The sequence below is a fragment of the Monodelphis domestica genome, chromosome 3 (genome assembly GCF_027887165.1).
Source record: "Monodelphis domestica isolate mMonDom1 chromosome 3, mMonDom1.pri, whole genome shotgun sequence".
Lineage (NCBI taxonomy): Eukaryota > Metazoa > Chordata > Mammalia > Didelphimorphia > Didelphidae > Monodelphis > Monodelphis domestica.
The window spans coordinates 96,700,909-96,726,610 of record NC_077229.1 but is presented as its reverse complement, the minus strand read 5'-3'; the positions used below and the strand labels follow the sequence as shown (position 1 = coordinate 96,726,610).

The 25,702-nt window shown below is 46.2% G+C and overlaps 2 protein-coding genes and 1 pseudogene across 4 annotated transcripts; all 3 read right to left on the bottom strand.

The window, feature by feature from the left end:
• Positions 1 to 207: 207 nt before the first annotated feature.
• LOC130457961 (H/ACA ribonucleoprotein complex subunit DKC1-like) lies at positions 208 to 3,473 on the bottom strand (annotated as a pseudogene).
• Positions 3,474 to 8,151: 4,678 nt separating this feature from the next.
• RAB3D (RAB3D, member RAS oncogene family) lies at positions 8,152 to 20,917 on the bottom strand. Of its 2 annotated transcripts, none has more exons than XM_007488511.2 (5): positions 20,418 to 20,917; positions 18,616 to 18,843; positions 14,506 to 14,624; positions 11,304 to 11,428; positions 8,152 to 9,432 (listed from the first exon to the last, which is right to left on the bottom strand). In XM_007488511.2, exons 1-5 carry the CDS (start codon positions 20,418 to 20,420, stop codon positions 9,245 to 9,247), a joined length of 663 nt encoding a protein of 220 aa, XP_007488573.1. In that variant the 5' UTR covers positions 20,421 to 20,917; the 3' UTR covers positions 8,152 to 9,244. The 2 variants fall into 2 exon arrangements, with proteins under 2 accessions (XP_007488573.1, XP_007488574.1); XM_007488512.3 differs by having other exon boundaries at positions 20,723 to 20,898.
• Positions 20,918 to 22,079: 1,162 nt separating this feature from the next.
• On the bottom strand, positions 22,080 to 25,554 carry TMEM205 (transmembrane protein 205). Of its 2 annotated transcripts, none has more exons than XM_007488510.2 (4): positions 25,462 to 25,554; positions 25,016 to 25,136; positions 23,477 to 23,646; positions 22,080 to 22,739 (listed from the first exon to the last, which is right to left on the bottom strand). In XM_007488510.2, the coding sequence occupies exons 2-4, from the start codon at positions 25,116 to 25,118 to the stop codon at positions 22,428 to 22,430; spliced, it is 585 nt and encodes a 194-aa protein (XP_007488572.1). In that variant the 5' UTR covers positions 25,119 to 25,136; positions 25,462 to 25,554; the 3' UTR covers positions 22,080 to 22,427. The 2 variants fall into 2 exon arrangements, with proteins under 2 accessions (XP_007488572.1, XP_007488571.1); XM_007488509.3 differs by having other exon boundaries at positions 25,428 to 25,550.
• Between the last annotated feature and the right edge of the window lie 148 nt (positions 25,555 to 25,702).

Genomic DNA, 25,702 nt, shown 5'->3' with positions numbered 1-25,702 from the left:
GCATGACTTCGGATTCTCTGTGCCATGAACATCTTGAAGAAAGACTTTTCTAAATTAGTCCATTAGTTAGAGAGAGGCCACAGTCAGCCTATTGGGTCAGCCTGGTGATCTCCTCCCTCCAGATGTTTACAATAGAAAGCTCAGGTGCAAAATTTTCTTTATAGTTTTACCTAGAAATAAATTTTTTCTTTTCTTTATTTTCTTTTGTTTTATGGATAAAAAAAAAGGATTACATCCATTGGTGCAATTTGGTCCTTCAAGATATTTAATTAGTCACAGCTCTAAGAAACTAGAGTTCTCTGCTAATACTTATCACATAGTACCAGACACATAGTAGGTATTTAATGAATACTGAGAGGTCGACTGATGGAATACTTGGCATTGGAGATATACAAAGCATTTTCCTCTTAACCCCTAGAACAACCATTAAGGCCTCATTCTCTGCTGCTCATCCTTTCTACATAGGACACAGTAAGGGGAAGACTCTACTCTTGGATCAGACATTGCTAAGGCAAAGCTAGTAGCAAAAGACAGAAGGAAGAAATAAGTTGATTAGGAAGAAAAATCTTTGCATCAAATATTTCTGATGAGGACCTAATATCCAAGACACAAACCAAGGCAAAATCACCAGAGGAATTTAATTCACCCACGATTGTTTTTTGTTGTGATTAAAAAACACACACCCTAATTCTCATGGTCTTTAAAAATAAAAAGTAAATAAAAATGACAACTTTTTTTTATACGAGACAGTCATTAGCTGTTTCCTACATCCTTGAATTAGCATGAGGATGAGAAGACCTCCAGAAATCACAAAGAACAGAGGTGTGTGTGTGTGTGTGTGTAGAAAGATAGATTAGTTTTATTTCAAATGCAAATGCCCATTGCTAGTGTTTGGGGTCAGGACCTAAGGCACACAATCTGTGCTATGGTCCCCTTCTGACAGATAGATTCCTGTCTCATACAAAATGTAAACTCATTTTTTTAAACCCCACCTTCTGTCTTGGAATCAATACTGTGTACTGGTTCCAAGGCAGTAGAGCGGTAAGGGCTAGGCAATGGGGGTCAAGTGACTTGCCCAGGGTCACACAGCTGGGAAGTGTTTAAGGCCAGATTTGAACCCAGGACCTCCCGTCTCTAGGCCTGGCTCTCAATTCACTGAACTACCCAGCTGCCCCCTGTAAACTCATTTTATAAGTCTTTTCCACAATGGAAAACAACATCAGATAACATTTATAAAGCATTTACTTCGTGCCAGGTTCTGTGCTAAGCACTTTACAATTATTATCTTAATTGATCTTCATAACAACCCTGAGACACAGATGCTATCATTATTTCCGTTTTACAGATGAGAAAACTGAAGGGAATAGAGGTTAACTAACATCACTATTTACTTCTTCCTCTTCTTCACCATCACTTCCATCACCCTCACAGCTTTTTTTTTTAAATCCACTTCTTCCTCAGTGCTTTCTTCATCATCCTCTCTACCAGGGTGCTAAACTTAGAACCCTAAGACATGTGGTTTCTGCCCATTCCCAAGTGCCACCTGAACCAGACTAAAATGTAATTTGGAAGTATTTAACAAAATAAATAAAAATATGACAACATAACTAATGTTAGTTGTGGTTTTCTAAGTCAATCACAGTCTATAGGGATCCTTATGTACAGTTTAGTTTTTCCTCCATTTCTATTTGAGTTTTATACCACCGTTTTTCATCATTCTCATCACCATAAACCCCATAATCATTATAAATACCATATTCAGCATCATTCCTCTTCTTCCTTTTTATCCTCTCTTCTCATTTCTACTTTCTTGTCTTTACTAAATTCATGGATTCTGCTTGAGATCCCTCTGTTTCCTCCTTTACAGTTTATATGGTTATACTTCCAAGTCCTAAGTGTTTTGTTTCTGGGCTTGCTTGTATGTCTAGGAGGCCTTGTTTAATCATTTCCTTTTGACAAGCCTTTGGTCCCAGATGCCATTGTTTTGAGAATAAGTTTCTCCCTACTCAGTAGTTAGGTGATGCAGTGGATGGAGTGCTGGACCTGAGTCATGAACACTCATCTTCTTGAGTTCAAATCAGACCTCAGATACTTACTAGCTATATAACCCTGGGCAAAGCTCTTTAACTCTGTTTGTCTCAGCTTCCTCATCTGTAAAAGGAACTGGAGAAGGAAATGGCAAACCATTCCAGTATCTTTGCCAAGAAAACCCCAAATGGGGTCATGAAGAGTCCAACACAACTGAACAACAACAACAAAATCTCTTTCTGTGATTCCTCATCCTCAGACACTATATCATGGTCATCAGTAGAACTTACTGCTGTAATCATCAAGGTAATAGCCACACAAATGGCTTCCCCTTTGGTAGTGATGACTACAATGTCCTGATTGATTTCAATGCCATCATCATGCCGGAGAACTCCAGGAAACTTGATCTTTGATTCAAAGCAAATGCCATTAACATTAACTGCCCTTCATTTGTGGTACATCAGCATCTTTTAAAAAATAGATAGTCTACCTTAGGTAACCTTTATCCATGTAATTATCATGGCACCACCATTGGTCATCTAAAACATTGTGCATACTCATCCTTCTCACCCTCTCCTTTCTTAACTCCAGAGTGGATGCAGTAAAGCTCTGGCATCTGGCCTCCACATCCAAGTAACAAACCAGTATAGACACACAGCATCCAAATGTATGTTCCAGCCTCACAGCTCACAGAAGGTATCACAGGTATCACAAAATATTAGGTATCACAGAAGATACCTAATATTTTTTCAGGGTCATATTTTAATGTCTTGCTCTCATAAATAGTTTAGATTCAGATGGCAGCAATGAGAGGTGGTCACTGGAGCAGAACACCTGTCAAAGTTTCTGGTGTTCTAGGAAGTTGAGTCTCACCTTTAATTGCATTGCATGGCAAAAATAACTCCTGTATACTCTTTGCCTGTGCTCTGCTGAGATTTGTCCAAGCCAGTAGCTTGTTCTATGCACACAATTAAATAGCTAGTCATGTGTAGGTCCATTATTCCATTGTGGCCCATCTTTGCAACCCCAAGGATTAGCCAGAATCACACAACTACTGTGTAGAAACAGGGATTGAAAGGTTTGTTGAGGTTAATTAAAACTACTGTAGTCTTCAGTTTCTCTTGAGAGGATTAGATCCAGAAAAGAAGGGAGTTTGGTGGATTGCCCTTATATTTACTTTAGTTATATTAGCAATAAGAGTCGTTGAGATGAACTACTTAAGATTTAGGTTTGATGAGGAATTCCACCTTTGGGATGGGTATCAGCTACATCATCTTCTAATGCTTTGTGGTCCCTTCTTTTCTTATGCTTTGACGAAATGACTGCATTGCCATCCCCCACATTGTTGTCCAAACCTAGTGGCCTCAAGCCCATTTTCTCTGGCCTGGTGCAGAAGGGAATAACATTAGGATTCATTTCCTCTCTCTCTCTCCCTCCCTCTATTCTTCCCTCTCTCCCTTTGTCCTTCCCTCCCTTTCTTCTTTCCTCCCTCCCTCCCTCCCTCCCTACATCCTTCCCTCCCTCCCTTCTTACATCCCTCGCTCCCTCCCTCCCTTCTTTCCTTCCTCCATCCATCCCTCCCTCCTTCTCTTCCTCCTTCCTTCCTTCCTCCCTCCCTTCTTTGCTCCCTCCCTCCCTCCCTCCATCCTTCCCTCCTTCTTTTCCTCCCTCCTTCTTTTCCTCCCTTCCTTTCTCCCTCCCTTCTTTGCTCCCTCCCTCCCTTCCTTCCTCCCTCCCTCCCTCTATCCCTCCCTCCTTCCTTCTCTTCCTCCCTCCCTCCCTTCCTTCCTCCCTCCTTCCTTCTTTTCCTCCCTCCCTCCTTCTCTTCCTCCCTCCTTCCTTCCTTCCTTCCTTCCTTCCTTCCTTCCTTCCTTCCTTCCTTCCTTCCTTCCTTCCTTCCTTCCTTCCTTCCTTCCTTCCTTCCTTCCTTCCTTCCTTCCTTCCTTCCTTCCCTTACTTTACATCTTAGAATCAACATTGCATATTGGTTCCAAGGCAGAAGAACAGTAAGGGTTAGGTAATGGTGGTTAAGTGACTTGCCCAAGGTCACATAGCTAGGAAATGTCTGATACCAGATTTGAGTCAAGGGCCTCTCCTCTCTAGCTCTGGCTCTCTATCCACTGAATCACCCAGCTGTTCCGCAGGACTGATTTTCAAAGCAGGACAGATAAACAGTCCTTGACTCTCTTAAATGCATAGAAGAGAGCTGAAGCCAGCAGTCTGGAGCAATAACAATAATGACATTTATAAAGTGCTTTAAAGTTTACAATGTTTTCTACATCTTCTTAATCTTCAACAACAACTCTGAGGTGGATACTCTAGGTCATTTTGGCCCTGTTTTATAGGCAGAGTGGTATAGTGGAAAGAGCATTCACTGGCTCTACAAATGGGAGACCTGGGTTCAAATTCTAACTCTTATGCTATTGAAGCTAAGGTTACACTTACTACCTGTGTGATTTTGAGCAAGCCAGTTAACTTTCCAAGACCTCAGTTTCTTCATCTGTAAAAGGGGAATTCACCTATCTAGGCATTTCTGAAGTTCTTCTAGCTGCAAATCTGTGGTCCTTAGATTTCAGTGTGTGTGTGTGTGTGTGTGTGTGTGTGTGTGTGTGTATGTGTGTGTGTGTGTGTGTGTGTGTGTGATTTTATAGACTTTTAAAGGGAAAGGGAGCCGTCTCATTCAACTTTCTCATTTTATAGATGAGGAAACCCAGACTAAGGTAGACTAAATGACTTGCCCAATAAGTGTATGGAGGCAGAATTTGAACTCAGATCTTCTTTAGTTCAATGCTAGCACTCTATCCACTGTACCTCTTGTCCACCCTACTTCCTCAGTTGGAATTTGTAAACATCCCTGGAAGCAAGCAGTATAAGGAGGGAAGGAATCTGCTTAGAGGTTTCTTTTCTCTCAGATTGTGGGGAAATACATTTTTCTTGTGGATTCCTTTGAATGTAAACTTGATGAGGACATTTCCTGCCTGTTGTAACTGAGAATCTCTAGATTAGATAAAGAAAAGTTATTTTTATTTCACAACCATATTTTGTCTCCCTAACCAAATTTTTAAAAAATCAGTTTTAATAGAGAAGATGGTTAGGAAAAAGATTTCTGTTGAGTTTATAGCTTTGACAGATGTGGCTGTCAGGCAAGTTCCCAAGAAACACAGAGTGGACACATAAATGTCAGCCTGTTGTAGCAATGGGGCAGAGCTGAGGCAATGGGGCATGCCCCAATGGGGCTGTTTTTCTACATAAATGAGGCCACAAACACCCTCTTCTTCCACTCAGGCTCCATACTCCCCAGGCCAACCTGGTCTCCTTTTCCCTTCAGCACCAATGGACTCTTCCCACAGGGAAAATGGGCCTCCTTAGTTCAATAGTTCCCATAACAGGCCCAAGAGGAAGCTGTTTGGAATTCCAGAAAATGTTTTCATTGTCTCTGACCTGACCTTAATTGCAGGAATCAGCAGTGGATGGAGACTAAAGACCACGTCTTTCTCCCTTGGTGGCTCTCTCTTGTTTCTTCTTAAGATAAACCGCTAAAATCCATGCTTGGCCTGATGTGGAAGCCCTGCACAGCCTGACCTTCTCTCCTCTCCATCACACCTATATGCCTGGGAAACAATAACATCTTCCCTCCATCCCTCAAACTTGCCTATCCAAATCCTTTTCTACTTTCAAAGACCAGCTCAGGGATTGCTCTCCTCACCTTCCCTGGCCATGTACCCTCTCCCTCCTCAAAATGTTGGGGGCAGCTGGGTGGTTCAGTGGATTGAGAGCCAGGCCTAGAGATGGGAGGTTCTGGGTTCAAATCTGACCTCAGACACTTCCTAGCTGTGTGACCCTGGGGAAATCATTTAAACCCCATTGCCTAGCTCTTGCCAATATTCTGTCTTAGGAAGGAAGAAAGGAAGAAAGGAAGGAAGGGAGGGAGGAGGGAAAAAGGGAGGAAGTCAAATCAAGATCTTCTCAAAAAGAGGTGTGGGGGATAGCTGGGTATCTCAGTGGATTGAGAGCCAGGCCTAGAGAGGGAGGTCCTAGGTTCAAATCTGACCTCAGACACTTCCCAGTTGTATGACCCTGGGCAAGTCACTTAATCCCAATCCCCATTGCCTAGCCCTTACCACTCTCCTGCCTTGGAACAAGTACACAGTATTGCTTCTAAGACAGAAGGTAAGGGTCTTATTTTGAGAGAGAGAGAGAGAGAGAGAGAGAGAAAGGAGAAAAGAGAGAGACAGACAGACAGAGAGAGAGACAGAGAGAGAGAGAGAGAGACAGAGAGAGAGAGAGAGAGAGACAGAGAGACAGAGAGAGAGAGAGAGAGAGAGAGAGAGAGAGAGACAGAGAGAGAGAGAGAGAGAGGAAAAAAGAGAGAGAGAGAGAGAGAGAGACAGAGAGAGAGAGACAGAGAGAGAGAGACAGAGAGAGAGAGAGAGAGAGAGGTGTGGCTCTGCCTATTCACCCAGGCAGAAGTAGAAAGAGAAGTGATGGAGGTCAGGGCTGCTGTTTATAAATTATCTGGAGCCTCCCTCGAATTTCATACACATAGTCTTGGAATGAAGACAGGATGCTGTTTCAGGCTGATGAGGGAAACAGGCTGATGATGACAGTGAAAGCTAATTCTTTACCTGCAAGGAGGAACCCATGGTGTTCCCAGTAGGAAGCTAGGGTTTCAGCACCTCACAAAGCCTTATTGATTCCCATGGATCAAAGGAGCATAGATTTAAGGCTAGAATGATCCCTAGAGGTCCTCTTGTCCAACTCGACGATGAAAAAATTGAGGCCCGTTGAGGTTGAGGGGCTTGTCCCAGGTCCCATTGGTAGTTAAATGGCAGCATGGGAATTGGAATTCAGGTCCTGTGACTCCAAATTCAGTGGTTTGATTTGTTTTTCCCTGCTGACTCGGTGACTGGCTCCTAAGAGGTGCATGGACAGCTACTCAGGGATCTGTTCCTATAATCTAGAGGCAGAAGGCAATTGTATTAATGGGTCTAGGACACAACTGTGAAATGAGAAACTGGACCAGGGCCGTGCTAGAGCCAGCTGAACCTAACTGATGAGCCGGTTGTTAACTTCTCACTAGGAGCATTTATAACTTGGAAATGGGCAAATGCTCCAAATCAAGATTTGATTTATTGCTTTGTTGATGATCTAGACTTAAGAAAGCAATGGAGAAAATGTTACGATTAAACTTAAAAGTGTGTCATTTGGACTAATATGGAAAAGTGTTTTGCATGACTACACGTGTATAACCTATATCAAATTGCTTGTGATCTTAAAGAAAGGGGGGAAGGAGAGAATATGAAACTCAAAATTTTTTTCAAATGAATGTTAAAAATTACTTTTACATGTAATTGGATAAATAAAATATTCTAAAAATAAATAAAATATAAAAATAAAGATAAAGGGGAAAGGGTGTCATATGTACATTTCTTTTCCTGGAGAGTAGATTGGTAAACATTTACCGGCACACTTGGATTGGATGGACATTTTCACTAGTGGGAAAAAAAAACCTAAGCCCTTTCTCCTACTCCCCAAAACGTACCTTGGTTTTGAAAATCTTTGTAAAAAAATTTTTTTAAAGAAAAGAAAAAGTATAATGCAGGGAAAAAAGAAAAATCTTTGTACACCCTCCTTCCTCCAATTATATATATATATATATATTGTTGTTGTTTGTTTGTTTGTTTAGAAGCAGCTTGGGGAAAGACATTTTTAGGGATGTTTTCATCTCCCTGTCCCCAACACTTGGCAAAGTCCCTTACACAAAGTAGGTATTCAATAAAATGTTTGTTTGAATGATTTGAATTAGAAGCAGGCCCCTCTCATCAGCCTTCCATTGGGTCCACGAAGGAGGTTATATCTGATTTAACCGATCCTTGGATAGATGCTGATACATACATAATCCTGGGCAATAGTTTCTCAATGGTCTTCAGAAGAGCCCTGGGTATCTTTGTAAAGAGGATTTACCCAGGGAGCAAGGGGAACTACCAGATCTTTGCTCAATTTCCTTTCCTAGCAGGAAGTGAAGGTTTACAACGCCCAACCGTGTTGGAACCAAACCAGCTCTCTGGGGCCTTCAAGATAGATCCAAGGTCTCCATCATGATGCCCTCTTAGCCCCACGGTCTTTCAGAGAGTCCATGTTACTTTATTAATCTCAAGACTTGTATATTAAAAGTTTGATTCTCCACTTGTTACAGCCATCAATGCTTCTATAATGAAATCCTTTGGGAGGAACTGGGGGAAGTGGGAGTAGACTAGGTAGGGATGGGATGGCTACAGTGGGAATACCTGGAATGAAAGCAGGACCATTATGGGGACAAATGAAAGCAAATTTGACTAAAAGGCACTTTTTGGCTCCCTGAAGTGAGAAGAAACCAGTGGACTAGTCTTTTCCTTCTCCTAGTTTCCAGAGTTCCAGCAGAATTAGAGAATGACTTTGCCACTCCATCTATTCCCAACTAGTGAAGAGAATCTTTAGGAGGAGAGCAGGCAAAGCCCCAGAGGAGCCCATATTCCTGCCAGCTCCTCCTGGGGACATCTGTCCAAGGGTCATTAATCAAAGGCCAGTATTGGTAGCAAAGATGATTGTTTTGGGTCATTATGGTTTACCACTCATAAAGGTTCTCTTGAAAATCCAAGAGGAGGCCCATCTAAAAATCTTGATGGACTTTCTGGTAACAGATTTAGAAAATGCCTTGCTGATTGATGCATGGAATGGCTGGGACCTTTCCTCCCCCTCAACCCCGCTCTTTCTTCCTCCCCCCATTCCTATTGCCTGGCTGTGGATTCGGTTGCAGCATGTTAAGTCCCCACCTCAATCCCATCCCTCTCCCCAAAAAAGGAAATGCCAGGTCATGTATGTCTGCTCTCCCCAAGCCTGTAGTGAATGCCAAGCTCATGGCAGACCCCTCCATCTCCTCCTCCTCCTCATCTCACTACAGTGGGATCCCTAGCTTGTTGGGGTCAGGGCTCCCCTTCTTTCTAAATGAGTTGGCAAGCAGGCTTAAAAGGGGAAACAAGGAGTATAGGGTCCTGTATGCACAGGAGACTGGAGCAAAGACCCTGCGGGCCCCCATGGGGGAGTGGGTGAGCCGTACTTGTGAGCAGATGGTGCCCTCAGCCTGGAAGGGACACCGAGGTATCCCCCACTGCTCCTGGGAGCAGAATGTCCTGTCAGGAAGAGTGGCAGGGGGCCGAGAGTCCAGGCAGCCCCAGTGTTAGCAGCTGCAGTTGCTGGACTGGGCAGGGGGTGCATCGCTGAGGGCCGTAGCCTTGCTGTTGCCAATGGTTCCCGAGCCAGCCTCCAAACTCTCGTTCATCTTCTCACAGATAATGTCCACCAGGCGTTCAAACACCTGCTTCACGTTGATGTTGTCCTTGGCACTGGCTTCAAAGAACTCAAAACCTGCAATAGGCAAGAGAAGGGAGACGTCCGGGTGGCCCTAGGAGGAGTGTCTGCCTCCCCTCCCCAAGAGAGGAGGCTCCAATAGAGCTTGCCTGGCCAGAACTAGCAAACTGCTCCCTGGGATGGTTCTACTGAAGGAAGGACCCTGGGGATGCAGGATATTATTTCCAGAGGCGTCAATAGACCTCCAGGTTTACTACGGAAGCCACTCTGAGCCTCTAGTGGAGGCAGGGCAGGGAACGGGCAACCTGGCCTGGAGAGGGCCTCCCCTAGGGTGACTGAAGGAGAAACACACCATGTGGCAACTTCCTCTTTTAACAGACCCTTCTGCTAACTAGGGGCCAAGCTCTGTTCTTTCTACACTGCCGGAGGAGTACAAATGCTGTCAATACCTTCTCCATGCTGGTGCCCCCCTACATGGAGCCCCAGTCATTCCACTCTAGGCTCTGATAAGCCCTACCTTAGCCAGATGTGAGGAACACTGTATGGGAAGTCAGGAAGACTCGAGTGCAAGTTTTGTGTGTGACCCCTGATGGCCCTTTGCCTCAGTTTCCTCATTTGAAAAGTGGAGGTGATAATAGCCCCTACCTCTCAGGGCTGAGGTAAGGGGTGTTTAAGATGACCCGACTAAAAGTGCTTTATAAAGGGAAGGTCTGATTGATGTGTGGGGGAGAGGAAAGTCAGTCTCTGGCCTGGGCCCTGGATCAGACCTCATTGGAGTCCTGTGTTTGGTTCTGGCCGCCATGTTTTAAGAAGGATATTGACAAGGGGCCTAAAGGGCAAGAAGAGTGAGAGACTGCCAGGCAGTGACCAGCTGAAAGAACTGGAACCATTTAGTCTGGGGAAGAGAAGGGCAGGTCTTCCCCACTTCAGGTCCAGAGTTCTATCTACTCTTTCACCTAGCCACCTCCTAGAAATTGTCAGATAAATTGTTGAAAAGACTACCACTTGGTGTGGGTCAGACTAGGCGACGAGAACTCCCTTCCATTTCAGAGACTGAAAGAAGTATGAATTTTAACTGTTATTGCAACATTTAATTATCCACACATGGATTATGTACTTGGCTAGGTCCTCTCCCCCCACCTCCAACCTTGAGGCCTATCTCATTCCTCATTGGCCGTACTGGTGAGTAATCCCAGTAATGTAATGTAATAAGAGAAGAGGGAAGGGTCATCTGGGCCCATTTCCACCATTTGATCAGAGGAGAGAACCCCCCTCCATCGATGCCTCCCCCAAATTCTTAGGCCTAGACATGGGTGATGGGCTGATTGGTTTTACTGAAACTGATTTTTTTTTCTTTTTTAAAAAACATGTTATTACCAGGAGATGACTCATTGGGCAAGGAAGAGGAGGAGGGGTAGATTCAGAAATTAGATTGATGTGAAGGCAAAAGAAAGGATCAAAAGGAAGACTGAAAATCAAACCTTAGAGCTAGGGAGCTGCTGGAGGCACTCTACTGAGAGGTCAGAGGCAAGATTTGAACAGAGATCTCCCTGACTTCAGGGCAAGACTTCTCCCTACCAGGCCAATCTGTATCATGATGGTAATATTTACCTAAGCAAAATGAAATTAGGGGTGCTAGTAAAAAAATGTTTGTGGAATGAATCTCAGATATTTTCTTGCTTCTATATTAACCTCAACTTCCAGAATCCCTGCAAATTTTAGGAAGTAGATATAGTCCTTGTCCCCGAGGAATTGCTCTATATTTATGTTGTAGGAGAAACCAAGAGGCGACCTGGTCTTACAGGCTTGTTTCTCCAGCCAGCCCTGGCCCAGAGATCAGTGTGGTGCCAAGTTGGGGCCAAAGTTCCCCAAGGTTTGGGGTGGAGGGCTGGGCTTTGGCTGACCTCAGTCCTGCAACCAGCACTCACCTAGGTCGTCAGCGAGGTGCTTGCCATCTTCCGTGGACACCACCCGGTCATCTTCCAAGTCACACTTGTTCCCAATGAGGATGACCTGGGCATTGTCCCAGGAGTACGTCTTAATCTGGGTGGCCCTGGAGGGGAAATAGTTATGCTCCAATGACTGTGCCTGCACCCAGGAAAAGCCAATCGGCCAGACCCAGAGACCTGAATGACCAGCCCCATTCAGCAGGCTCAGCCTAGTCAAAAGGGGATCAGGGACAAATCTGGCCTCAGACACTTCCCAACTGTGTGACCTGGGCAAGTCACTTGACCCCCGTTGCCTAGCCCTTACCACTCTCTTGCCTTGGAACCAATACACAGTATTGATGTTAAGACTGAAGGTAAGGATTTTAAAAAAGGGGATAGGGGAGACATCTGTGATTGTGGGCTTCTGAGTGGCATGAAGAAAGGATTGACAAAGCCTAACAACACTGTAGCTCACTTTCTGGTGGCATCCTGGGTCACTATTCATTCGCTCACAGATGGGGTGCTCTGCCTTAAACTGGACCGAAGGGAAGGACGACCTTCCTCTGCCCAGTGGTCCTGGGGGCCTTCACACTTGCTTCATTTGTCCCTGTCAGTCCTAGGTGCAAGGAATAGGGTCTTGGACATAAAAACATGAGCCACGGGGACCTGCGAGCCCAGGATTCTGGGCCATTGTTGCTATCAGTCCCACAGGAAAGAAGAAAGGATTGTAGGAGGCAAGACTAGGCAGGGCTTTGGGTGTAGAATTTGGTATAACTAACGACCGTGGAGGATTTAAGCTAAAAATGTGAACCTGATCCTTCCCCCCCCCCCCACCTCCCCAGAGACTGGGATGGGGGAGGAGGCGGAGGGATTGAGCCTTCTGGGTGTTGGAGAATGTGTTTGTATGTTTGTTCTTGCTCTACCTTTGAAGTAACTATTCTTTTGTAAAAGCTAAGACAATAACAACAATGTGAAAACAAACAGCTCTGAAAGACTTAAGAACCCTGATCAAAGCTTGATTCCTGAGCAGGTGATAAAGCATTCTGCCCACCTCGGCACAGAGAGGTGGGCACTGAAAGACTGATAGATAGATGGATAGATGGATAGATAGATAGATGGATGGATGGATGGATAGACAGACAGACAGATAGATACATACATACATAGAAAGAAAGATAGATGGATGGATAGATAGACAGACAGACAGACAGATAGATACATACATACATACATAGAAAGAAAGATAGATAGATAGATGGATGGATAGATAGACAGACATACAGATACATACATACATAGAAAGAAAGATGGATGGATAGATAGATAGACAGACAGACAGACGGACAGATAGATAGATAGATAGATACATACATACATACATACATACATAGAAAGAAAGAAAGATGGATGGATAGATAGATAGATAGATAGATAGATGGATAGATAGATAGATAGATAGATAGATAGACAGATACATGCATGCATGCATACATACATACATAGAAAGAAAGATAGATGGATGGATAGATAGATAGACAGACAGATAGATACATACATACATACAAAGAAAGAAAGAAAGAAAGAAAGGAAGGAAGGAAGGAAGGAAGGAAGGAAGGAAGAAAGAAAGAAAGAAAGAAAGAAAGAAAGAAAGAAAGAAAGAAAGAAAGAAAGAAAGAAAGAAAGAAAGAAAGAAAGAAAGAAAGAAAGAAAGAAAGAAAGAAAGAAAGAAAGAAAGAAAGAAAGAAAGATGGATGGATGCATGGATAGATAGATAGACAGACAGACAGATACATACATACATACATACATACATACATAGAAAGAAAGATAGATGGATGGATAGATAGATAGATAGATAGACAGACAGACACATACATACATACATACATACATACAAAGATGGATGGATGGATAGATAGATAGATAGATAGATAGACAGGTACATACACACATGCATACATACATACATACATACATAGAAAGAAAGATAGATGGATGGATGGATAGATTGATAGATAGATCGATAGATAGATAGATAGATAGATAGATAGATAGATAGATAGATGACAGATAGATAGATAGATAGATAGAAAGATACATACATACATGCATACATACATACATACATACATAGAAAGATAGATGGATGGATGGATAGATAGATAGATAGATAGATAGATAGATAGATAGATAGATAGAAAGACAGATAGGTAGGTAGACAGTGTAGGTAGATAAAGAAAGAGAGAGGTAGGTAGATAGGTAGACAGAGAGAGACAAATAGAAAGAGAGATAGGGAGAGAGAGAAAGATAGACAAAAGAATGGACAGATGGACAGACAGAGAGCAAAGACAAATAGAGAGAAAGTAGGTAGGTAGATAGACATACATAGATAGATGAATGTAGACATATAGATATATAGATATAGATATAGATATATAAATAATTTTTTGGATAGGGACATTGAGATAATTCATATTGCTTGACTGCCAATTTTTACAAGGACTTTATTTTTTTCTAATTTATGGGAGTGGGGAGAGGGAGAGAAAATAGATTAATTGAAAAAATTAAATTTAAAAACATTTTAAAAGGATGAAACTCCTTCCTTTTAGCAAAGAGGTGGTGGTTTATAGATGTGAGATGCCAGCTTGGACAAGGTGTTCATTTGTTTTAATTTTGCTACAAGGGAAGATTCTTTGTGTTTAGGCAATCACTGAGAAGTGACTGTTTTTTTTTAAAGCATTAATAAAACATTTCAAAAAGAAAAAAATAAATAAAACAGAGCTTTGAGTAAAGCTTTTACTATTAAAACAAACAAACAAACAAACAACCCTTACCTTCTGTCTTGGATTCAATACTACATATTGGATCCAAGGCAGAAGAGGTTAAGGGCTAGGTAATGTGGGTTAAGTGACTTGTCCAGGGTCACACAGCTAGGAAGTGTCTGATGTCACATTTGAACCCAGGGCCTCCTGTTTCCAGGCTTGGCTCTCAATCCATTGAGCGAACTATCTACCCCCATTTTTTACTCATAAAAAAAGAGGAAAAAATACCCTCAATACCTCTATGTGAGGATAGATTGAATCCTCCTTGGAGGTAGACATTCCCTTCTATTTGTAGATGCCCTAGCAAGAAACAGGGGGTGTGGGTCTGTAGTCTGACATCTAGCATTGAGGAGAGGGACTGAAGGGCAGGGGTGACTCACCAGTCCTGGACAGCATTGAAGGATTCTTGGTTGGAGACATCATACATTAGCAGGAAGCCCATGGCACCCCTGTAGTAGGCAGTGGTGATGGTCCGGTAGCGTTCCTGACCTGCAGTGTCCTGCAAAAGACAGAAATGAAATAACTCCCGCTCCTGGGGCCTCATTCCCATCCCACCCTCCATCCCTAGCCTACTCCATCCAGCCCCACTGCTGCTGGCAGTTCTCATGTCCCTCGTGTCGGGCTTTCAGGGATGACTGAACAGCAGACAATTTCTCTGCCACCCAGAACCCAGAAAGGCCTTGCCCCTGCCCTCAGGAGGTCGACTCCATGCCAAGTGAAGGTAAATGAACTGTGAATACTTCACCTGCAGAGAAGACCAGTTCAAGTCACTGAAGGGCTAACAAGTGGAGGAGAGATTCTGTTTGTCTCTCCAGGAGAAATAGGGGTGAAATTTAGGCTTGATGCCAGAAAGAACTTCCAAACAATTGCTGTTTAATCATTTCAGTAGTATCTGACATTTTGTGATCCCGCTTGGGGTTTTTTTGGGCTAAGATCCTGGAGTGGTCTGTCATTTCCTTCTCTAACTCATTTTACAGATAAGAAAAGTGAGGCAAATGTGGTTAAGCAGCCTGCTCAAGGTCGAACAGCTAGGAAGTGTCTGAGGCTAAATTTGAACTCAAGTCTTTCTAGCTGCCCTTACTAACATTTAGAAGTGGAATGACCTGCCCCCTTGGAAGTGGTGGGTTCCGGATTCTTTGGAGATATCCAAGATGGACTGGGATGGACCATTTGACAGGTGTGTTTTGGGATTTCTTTTAGGTAAGCGATGGCTGCCCAGGTCCCTTCTAACTGTCAAATTCTGTGACATAACCTTGACCTTAGGGAGCCTCTGATCTTGGGGAAGGGCAGTGATCTGTATGGGGGGGGGGGGGGCTGGTCTGAGAGGCAAACAAAGCCCATGTTCATAGGAGATTCTCAGTAAATGGAGGGGCAGGCATGATGAAATCTCGATCATCTCGGGCTGAGGGGGAGATAAGGCCCCTACACCTCTCAGCAAGCCCAAGGAACCAAAGAATTAGGGGATTTCTAGTCCAGCCTATAGCTGGAAAGGAATTCCCATGACCACAGGCCAGACAAGTGATCTGCCAGCCTCAGCCCTGAATTCCTCACTTTCATAGTGAAAGAACTTCCCATACTAGCGGTGAATTGCCTGAGGCAGCCCACTCCCCTTTGGTTGGGCTCTAATTGTTAGGGACCTTTTCCTGGAAAGGAACTTAAATCTGTCTCTTTGCAGCTTCCACCCATTGTCCCTGGTTCACCCTGAGGTCAAACAGAAGGAGTCTAACTCCTAATCCTTGAGAAAACCCTTTCAATATCTGAAAAAAACTATCCTCTTCCTTCTAGTCTTTTCTTTCCCAGATCTCTGAATTTAGAGGGGAGATAGGATTCACAGAGCTCCCAGTGTGACTGAAGAGACATACAGGTTGCCCCTAACCTGAGGGCAGAGATCCTTAGATACAGGGAAAACTCAAGCCCCCCAAACTCTAAGACACTTTCAGACTATCAACAAGCCCAGATGTAGAGAATGCCCAATGGCATTCTGGGAATAAGGGGCAGGAAGGGTGGATCTTTCCACTGCTTAGATTTAGCTTATGTTTATCCTAGGGGAGCAATGATTCCTGGGTATTTAGTGTGTTCCTGTGCGCTCTCTCTCTCTCTCTCTCCCCCCTCCCTCTCTCTCTCTCTCTCTCTCTCTCTCTCTCTCTCTCTCTCTCTCTCTCTCTCTCTCTCTCCCCTCCCTTTCTCTCTCTCTCTCTCTCTCTCTCTCTCTCTCTCTCTCTCTCTCTCTCTCTCTCTCTCTCTCTCTCTCTCTCTCTCTCTCTCTCCCCCCTCCCTTTCTCTCTCTCTCTCTCTCTCTCTCTCTCTCTCTCTCTCTCTCTCTCTCTCTCTCTCTCCCCCCTCCCTTTCTCTCTCTCTCTCTCTCTCTCTCTCTCTCTCTCTCTCTCTCTCTCTCTCTCTCTCACACACACACACACACACACACACACACCTCCAGGCTCATGGAGCTGGGCCTCCTCCCAGCACCCACACCATACACCCACAGCCCTGCTATTTGAGCAGACTGAGCTCAGGAAGCTAGCTATGTGTTACTGTGGCAACCCCTGCCAGCCCCAGTGCTGGGCTCCAATGTACCCTACCGATGGGAGATGAGGATGTAGACACTAGAGGATGGGCTAATGGCTCCTCTGGTCCTTTCCTGAAGGAAAGGAGGGGAAGGTCATCACATGAACCTGGCTACAGAGCCCCTGTTTGAGCTTGGCACAGAAAAAAAGGAACCATTTCTCCCATCTCTCACCCCTCACCTAGGACTGTGCCTCAGAGTGTCTGCCTCTTTGGGCCATGGCTGCTTAGGAAGAAAGGGTAAATTGAGCATAGAGGCCTAGAATTAAAAAAATTTTTAAAAGGTGGAAGAAGGAAGGGTCAGAAAAGAGGGGCACTCAGGGACTCCTGAGGGCTGAGCTAGGCATGGTTCCATTCTAGACAAAGAGAGAACTCTAAGCCCACTCTCTATGCTCCTGGTATCTAATGGTGGCCCCCTAAATCTTTGTTAATATGTGAGTCACTTGGACTTTACCCACATCCTTAGGACACACACGTCTCTGACAATAGCCATCTGGCACGGCTGGTGCTGTTACCCTAGCAACCAGGCCTGGGTGATGGGGGAGACCTGAGAGTCCAGGACTGATGCACCAGAGCCTGTCTAGGAAGTAGGAGAGTCAGTGGGATGTGGGACTGCTATTTGTTGATCTGTTCCCAGGCCCTGGAGTGGCCTTTCTGTTTTAGCTCTGCCTCTTGGCATTGATGGCAAACCAAATTAGCTGTATCAAGAAACAGAGCCAGGGTGGGGGGGGGCAGTTAGGTGGCTCAGTGGATTGAGCAAAGAGGCAAGGCACAAAGCTGGTCTCAGACACTTCCTAGCGGTGTGACCTGGCCAATATGAAGAGAGGCTGCAGGATGAAGCATCACATCATGTGACTTGAAGGGAAGCAGAATAGGAGACATCTCTAGCCTCTTCTCCCTTCACTCTTCTCAAAAGGAAACTTTAATTCCTTCTAGGATGGGAAGAAAAAATTTGGGACCAGGGGGCAGCTAGGCAGCTCAGTGGATTGAGAGCCAGGCCTAGAGATGAGAAGTCCTAGGTTCTAATCTGGCCTCAGACACTTCCTAGCTGTGTGACCCTGGGCAAGTCACTTAATCCCCATTGCCTAGCCCTTAGAACTTTTCTGCCTTAGAACCTTATTCAGAATTGATTCTAAGATGGAAGACAAGGAGAAGAAAGAAAGAAAGAAAGAAAGAAAGAAAGAAAGAAAGAAAGAAAGAAAGAAAGAAAGAAAGAAAGAAAGAAAGAAAGAAAGAAAGAAAGAAAGAAAGAAAGAAAGAAAGAAAGAAAGAAAGAAAGAAAGAAAGAAAGAAAGAAAGAAATTAAGAAAGAAAGAGAGAGAAAAGAGAGAGAGAGAAAAGAGAGAGAGAAGGAAGGAGGGGGAGAGAGAGAAATAGAGAAAAAGAAAGAAAGGAAGGAAGGAAGGAAGAAAAGAAAGAAAGAAAGAAAGAAAGAAAGAAAGAAAGAAAGAGAGAGAGAGAGAGAAAGAAAGAAAGAAAGAAATTAAGAAAGAAAGAGAAAAAGAAAGAAAGAAAAAGAAAGAAAGAAAGAAAGCCTCCGCGTCCCTTTGTCAGACATGGGTCTCCCGCTTCAGACTGGGGGCTCCATGAGGGCAGGGTCTTTAATTGTGTATGAGACCACAAGGCCCACCCACCACACCCCAAAGGCATACTCTGACTCAGGCCAGTCACCTGGCTAATTTGATTTCAGTCTTCCATTTCCATAGTAACTTCCTGGGATAGGGGTGGAGTGGTGTTGAGGAGTTATGCCCTCTCAAAGGTGGCCAGGCCAGGTCCAGTGCCCAGGACCTTATCTCTGCTACCCTCTCCACTTCTAGGATACACACAACTGCATTACCCATTGGGTAGACTCCATTTCCCTGCCAGTCCTGCCTTCCACTGAGTCCAGTCCATGTCTCCCCCCCCCCCCCCCCCATCCCAGCACTCACCCAGATCTGCAGTTTGACCCGCTTCTCGTTTCGGTAGACAGTCTTAACTTTGAAGTCGATGCCCACAGTACTGACAAAAGCTGAGGTGAAAGAATCATCGGCATATCGGAATAAGAAGGAGGTCTTCCCCACACTGCTGTTCCCAATGATAAGCAGCTTGAACATGTAGTCAAAATTCTGGTCAGCAGCATCTTTCTGGGCAATGTGTGGGTCTCCAGCTGAGGCCATCTGGGATGAGGGAAGGGCTTCTTGTTAGTGAAGGACCCCCTAATTCTCCTCCCTCCCTCCAGGTCCTTAAGCTAACCTCTAGGAGAACTTTCACAGGGGTGGTCAGAGGAAGGGGGAGTCTCATCCTCTGGACAGTGAGGGTCAGAGAATTCACAGGGCCTTAAGGGGGTGTGGCCACTATGGACTTTGCCCCCAGAGTCCTGGATGTTGCTACCTGGGAGGTATAAAGAGAGGGATGGGAACCAGCCACCTGCCCTTCACCATCCCCCTCCCCAGGCTCCCCCAGTCAGCAGCCCGACTTTCTATTGACTTTGGCACCTCCTACTGCCACGCTGATCCAGGCAGCCCTTCCGCCTCCCCATCACCAGCCAGGTAAAATCCTTCAGGGCTTAACCCTTCCCAACCACCACCCAAGGCCAGCCACCCTTCGGGCTATCTTGCTCTCCCCGAGGGAGTCCCATTTTTCTATTCCCTCCATGAGGTCCTACTCAGCCACGTTTCCAAACTCTCCCACTTGGAGTTTGTCAGACAGGCTGGGTCCTTGTTCCTTTTCATCTCTGACTTCTTAGAAAGAATGAAGGATTTCCCTTAGAGTCCCCTCACCCCCTCCGAGAATTCTCAGAAGCAGGGAGGCTCTCACCCAGAGGCACTGCTAAGTATAGGCACCCCCTATTAAGCAGCCAAACGAGACGGCATTCTAAATGTTCATTGTTATCCTTAGGATTATCACCATACTCAGTAGAAGAACTGCCCCCCCCACACACACCTGTACTAGACTTGAATTGGGGACAGGGAGGAGGCAAGATGAAAGAGTTCTATTAAATGTCTCCCCAGGTTGGGAGGGGAAGCTCCAGAAAACTTTGTTCTTAAAAGAGGGACGGCCGGATGATCTTTTCCAGATCCATGAGAGGGTGCCTATGAGATGCACAGTTTCTGTATATCCATAAATATGGACCCATCCCCCACCCTTTGAATGTAAGTCCCTAGAAGAAAGGGGGGGGGGGTTGTTTTTGTCTTTACATCTCTAATGTCTAGCCCTGTTCTTGGGACACAGTAGATGCTTAATAAATGCTTGTTCCAGTGATGGGAAGGGAACAATGTCCTAGGGGAACACTATAGTTCCCACAAGACTTCATGTAACAGGGGAGGTTATACAGCTTCCTCTTTATCCCATTCACTGGCCCCACCACTAACACTCAAGGCCCAAACCCTCCCAGGGCCAGGACCTGCTCTCATCCGGAAGAACCAGTTTGTGGAGAGAAAGGACAGGATGGAAGGAAGTAGGAAACCTCTAAGAGTCTGGCTGGGGTCAGTAGGACCCCAGGGAGTAATTCAAGACCCAAGCTCAGACTCAGGGTGGCCTTGACCCCCTTTTCTTCCTCCCTCCCAGAGCAGAGACCCTCTGGCCACCGGAGAATAGTTTCAGGTACACCCCAAAACAGGTATACCCCCCTCTATGTCTTCCCTTGTCAGCTCCCCCCAAGCCCCTTCATCTGCCCTTATTGCAGCCCTGGGGAGGTTTCCCTAGCAAAAATGGGGAGCAAAAATTCCCTTCCCCTTTTAATCCCACTCACCATCCCAGTGTGGTCCCCCACACAGATGGAGCTGGAAAAAGAGGGATCCTCTGTCCAGAGCCCCTCCCTGAAGATGAGACCCCGAGACTGCTCTGTCCGGGGTGGATTCGGCTCCCCACTCTTTGCGTGTCCTTAGTCCATTAACCTTTTAGGGCTTTTACTCTGGGCTCTTGCCCCCTCCCCCAAGTTCTAGCAACGGAATCAGTCTGGTCCTCCGGGACAGTCCCAGCCCCTCAATCGGCCTTGCAGTCTGACCCGGCCAAGTCTCTCAGTCCTGGTGGGGCAGGGAGCTCCGGGGTCCTCACCTCTTTGGGGGCCGGGCCCTTCGGGGTTCGGGTCGGGGCTAGGTGCGCCGCAGCTGTCACACCGGCACTCCCTCCGCCTACTCTGAGCACGGTCTAGTCAGCCCAAGCTCGGCAGCCGCCGCCTCCTCCCGGATCCCGGCTATGCTACCCTCCCAGCACCGCCCCGCCCCACCTAGCCCCGACGGGAAGAGGGGTGGGGTGGGGAGCGACGGGGGAGGCCACGGCACGGGAGCCCTCCCGGCCCGGCCCCCTGGTGGCCGAGCGCGCCCTTATTTCCTCTGTCCAACACGATCCCGCACGGTGCCTGGAGTCCGCCATGGAATCCGAACTAATCTCCGCGCTGCAGATGAGATGTCCTAGGAACTGTGTCCAGAACAAGTGACCAGCGGGGACCACGAGTCTGGTTCTTTTTGCAAGGGTGGAAACCAAGGCCTCGAGCAGGATTCTTTATGGGGAACCAGAGCTAGAACTCGGGCCTTGGCCCTGAAAGACCGCGGCTTCTTCGGACACCGCGGGTCCCATTTCATCCCCGGCCTTCGTTCTCGTTTTGTCCAGCCTCGCTCTTACCCCTCCCCATGAACCTAGAAAATAGTTCAAGAGTGCCATCTCCGCTCCTTCGTCTTTACCGTCTACCCCGAGCTCCTGGATCCTAAGAAGAAGCTGCTCCTGCTCCTTTGCCGTTGCCGCAGGTCCCTTCTCTCCTCTCTCCTGCGGACAGTTCCCTCTCTTGGCTCCCCCACATCTCTGTCGCGGTGGGGGTCCCCCAGGCCTCCAAGCTCTTCTCTCTACACTCTCACTTGGTGGTAGTTTTAGCAGCAGCCCTCTCTTATCATCTCTGGATTGGGAGAGCATCGCACACAGTAACGGCAATGTTGGATGGTGACTCTCTGTGAAAACGGGGCTACTCTCACCGGCCCGGAAGGCTATCCACAGAGAAAGCTATTGGAGCCCTCCTTCACATCAGTGCATTGATGGTTTTATTTTAGGTTTGGGTTCTGCAGGAGTGTGCTCTCGCAACAATGACCAATACGGAAGTGTGCTGTGCATGACAATTAATATTAATAATATTAATAATAATTCCCAAATTCTAATCAGGGGCAGCTAAATTGAATAGAGTGCCAGTCCTGGAGTCAAGAAGACTCATCTTCCTGGGTTCAAATGTGGCCTGACACTTTCTGTGTGACCCTGGATAAGTCACGTCACCCTGTTTGACCCCGTTTCCCCATCTGCAAAATGAATTGGAGAAGGAAATGAGAAACCACTCTGGGATCTCTGCCAAGAAAACCTGAAATGGGGTTACAAGAGCCAAATGTGGCTAACATGACTGAACAAAGTTCAAAATGACACCAAAGGCGGCTGGCTGAGAAACCTTTTTTTTAATAGCAAATGTATGATACAGAATGGCAGTCTCAGAAAGTCTCCCAGTTCTGGCCCAGGTAGCTAGGACCACATCCAATAACTGGAATAGCCAGGGGAAAGAGGAAGAGCTCTAAAGAGTGTCCTTTATCAGAAACGGCAAAGTAGCTGCATGACAAGAGTTAGAACCCATGGCCATGGAAGGACAGAGCATAAGGAAGGAGGCAGGCTCTCCTCTCTCTCAGCTGCTTGGGCAGAGTCCAAATGAGTCTGGCCTATGTGTGCTGGATTTGGGTCCAGGGATGGAGCTAGAACCCCTCCTCTGAGCAATGAAAAGAGGGTCTGCCTCTTACAGGTTTTTGAGGTGCAATGCCAAGCTGGCAAGGCAGATGCCATTGCCAAGCAGGTTCGCCAAGTTGCAGAGGGAAGAAAGGCCATGATAGTGGAAGAATGTCTGTCGAAGGGCTCGATACTTGGGATCCTGCTCCCGAAGCCGGTGGTAGGGGTCTTGGCCCTGACCCTGGGAAGGTCCTGGGAGTTCTCCACCCAGACCTCGATCTTTCTCCATTGCTTGCAGGGCCCACATAGCAGCAGTAGTTCTAGGCTCTATCCACCGAGCATTCAGGGCTGACAAAGCCAAGTTCATAGCCAGGAGAACCAGCTGAAAGAGAAACTAGAATGAGCCGGGAGGCTGGCCTTGAGATATTGCCCAGGGCCCAAGGCCATAAGCTGAGGGTAGCCTTGGGGACCAGAAGTTACCTCCCAGGCATTTCAACACAATCTGTCAGCTGGGAGGCAGGACAGGACAGAGAGGGTGAAATTCTTTATTCCTGCCAACCACCATTATTGACAATATTTTAATTCTGCAATCTAGAAGATTCTTGAGTGCTGGATTACCCAGGGACAAAGTTAGAAGATATATGCCCCATACTCAGTAAAATGAATACAGTCACTTAAAAAAAAAAGGAATCTTTGGTAGGCTGCCCACTTCAGCACACCCTATATCCTGGCCATTTGAGAAAGGATAAGAGGAAGCAAAGAGAGATTTATCCCCCTCACCCTAATCAGGCTTTCTATTTAACAGAGTCAGTGGGTGGCCCCATTCCCCCTGGGAGAGGCCCAAATCCTCCTGCAAGGACTTAAGTCCCCAGTCTGTCAGGTTTCTGAACAAAGAAGTTGCTGAAAAGCAGAAGCCAAAAATAAGGCTCAGTCACATCAGAACTAAGTCCTGGGAACTTAGAAAAATACCCACTTTAGGTAATATCAACTACATCGAGTGGGAGCTGGTTTAGAGGCCAGTTCTGCTGTTTTGAAAAGATTGCAGTGTTCTCTACAAGCCCATGTTTCCTAGTCTCCAGCCTCCCAGGTCTCCAGCCCCTACCCCTGGCCTTCTGGTACCTGACCAGCTTCTGCTAGTGTAAAGCTGAGCTTCACCAACGGATGATGGAATAGGAAGATGCCCAAGCTGATGGTGGCACAGGCCAGAGAGATGTGGAAATAGAAGGGGAAAAGTTTGCTCTGGACCAATCCAAAAGTGTGTCGAGGCAGCCTCCGGAACAACACAAATCCTATGGGATGGGAACGGATGAAGAGGAAAAATGAATAAAGGAGGTTGGTTGGAGAGTATAAAGAATACATCCTGAATCTGCAACTTGGTTCTTGTGTGACCTGGGACAAGTCATTCCCGAGACCATGTCTTCTTCTTTAAATTGAAAGGATCCAGTTCTAAACTCCATAATCTATAATGCATTGAAACACATTCAGAGGGCAAGCAGTATACCTTCCAAGGGCATAGGACCCCCAACTAGAGGGCCCTGCCCTATAGGCCCCCTAAATAGGGAACAGAGAAGACTCAGACCCTAGAAATTCACATGACCTAGTCACTCAGGATGGAAAGGCAGGGAAGGAGAGCTGCTAAATCCCTTGGATAGAATAGGCAAGAGTTGGGAGGATGAAAGGTAAAAATTTCACAGGCTGCTTAATTTTTCTAGACCTCATTTTGGTGGGGGACTTTTTTTTTTTTTGGTGGGTATGGATTGTTGCATATAATATCAGATGAAGATGATGTGTTTGCTAGTTTTGCTTTACTGTTACTTTTCTTTGTTATAAGGGAAAAGCTCATTAGGGCTGGCTATATTCAGAAATGACTGATGTAGAACTGAAAGGCACTAATTAAAATTAAGTGGTTGGTCTAGATGCTTAGCATAGCACCTGGCACACAGTAAGTGCTGAATAAATTCAAGTTGATTAACTAGTGGAATATTCAAATTAGAAGGGATTCTGGGAGGAGGGGGAAGGGAGATTAGCCAGGGGTGAATTCCCTTTTGAGCATCCCTGACAGATGATCATACATCCAGTTTCAATTTAAATACTTCCATGAAATAGCTTTTCCCCCTTTTAAACCTTTTCTTTTTAACACTTACCTTCTGTCTTAGAATCCATATTGATTCTAAGGCAGAAGAGTGGTAAGGGCTAGGAAACTGAGGTTAAGAGACTTGCCCTGGGTCACACAGCTAGGGAGTGTATAAGGTCAAATTTGAACCTAGGACACCTAGACCTGGTTTCTCTATCCACTGAGTCACTTAGATGCTCCCAAAACCTTGTTTATTTGTTTTTATAACTGAAAAAAAATTTTTTTTACTTATTTACTTATAATGCAGAACATACTAGATTGAGATCAGAAGGCCTGAAGCTCCCTTAACGGTACACATTTATAAAAGTTGAAAAGTTCATTCCCCCACCCACCCCAAACCTGCTTGAACTCTCCCTAATTCTAAATCTATTAACAAATCCTTATGGTCCCTTCCAACCCGAAACCCCGGGATGCCACGATCTCTGGGGTTTCCGCCACTTTCCTCCTCCCCTCGCTGGCTCTCCCCTCCCCCCAAGCTCTAGGCGAGGAGCAGAGTCCAGGGTCCCTGGATGAAGGGAGCCTACCTGAGATAAAGGTAACCCAGACTTGCATGCCCCAGGCCGCGGACAGGATCAGCACCTGGACCACCTTGGCTAGGTCACTCGGCTCCCCCTCTGAAGCCATCATGCAGCCCAGGCTCCGCAGCTAGGAGGAAAGAACCAGGTTCAGAGCCCCGCCCGCCCCCCACCTCCAGGAAAGGTGCTGGGTTGCTCTCAGAATTCAGGCATCCCAGGGTGTAGGAACCCAAAAGGGACCGCTTCCCTGCACCCAGGGAAGGGAGAGCGAGGGTGCGAAACCTCCCTGAGACCCTGATTCAGAGGGTGACCTCCGGAACTGGGGTCTTAGAAACCCCTTCCCACCCCCTGCGCGTGCAAGAACCCAAGAGTCCCGGGTCCACTCGATCTGGATCCCGTATTCCACCCTCCTCATCCTCACCACTGGGGGCGCCCGGTCCGGAAAGATGCAGTACCTAAAATCCACTTCTGCTCAGAGGACCCTGGACCTCAGCAATAGCCCTCCCCACCCTACCACCTTAATGCTTCAGCCCAAGCATTCCAGCCCCGCCCCTCTATGGATTCTGACCAATCGCATTGCGATCTCTGTAGTCTTTACCCCGCCCCCTTTGATTTCTAACCAATCAGTGATGAGAATTCTTATACAAGACCCGCCCGCCCTGTCTCTTACCCCTCTGCCCCGCCTCTTAACCCCAC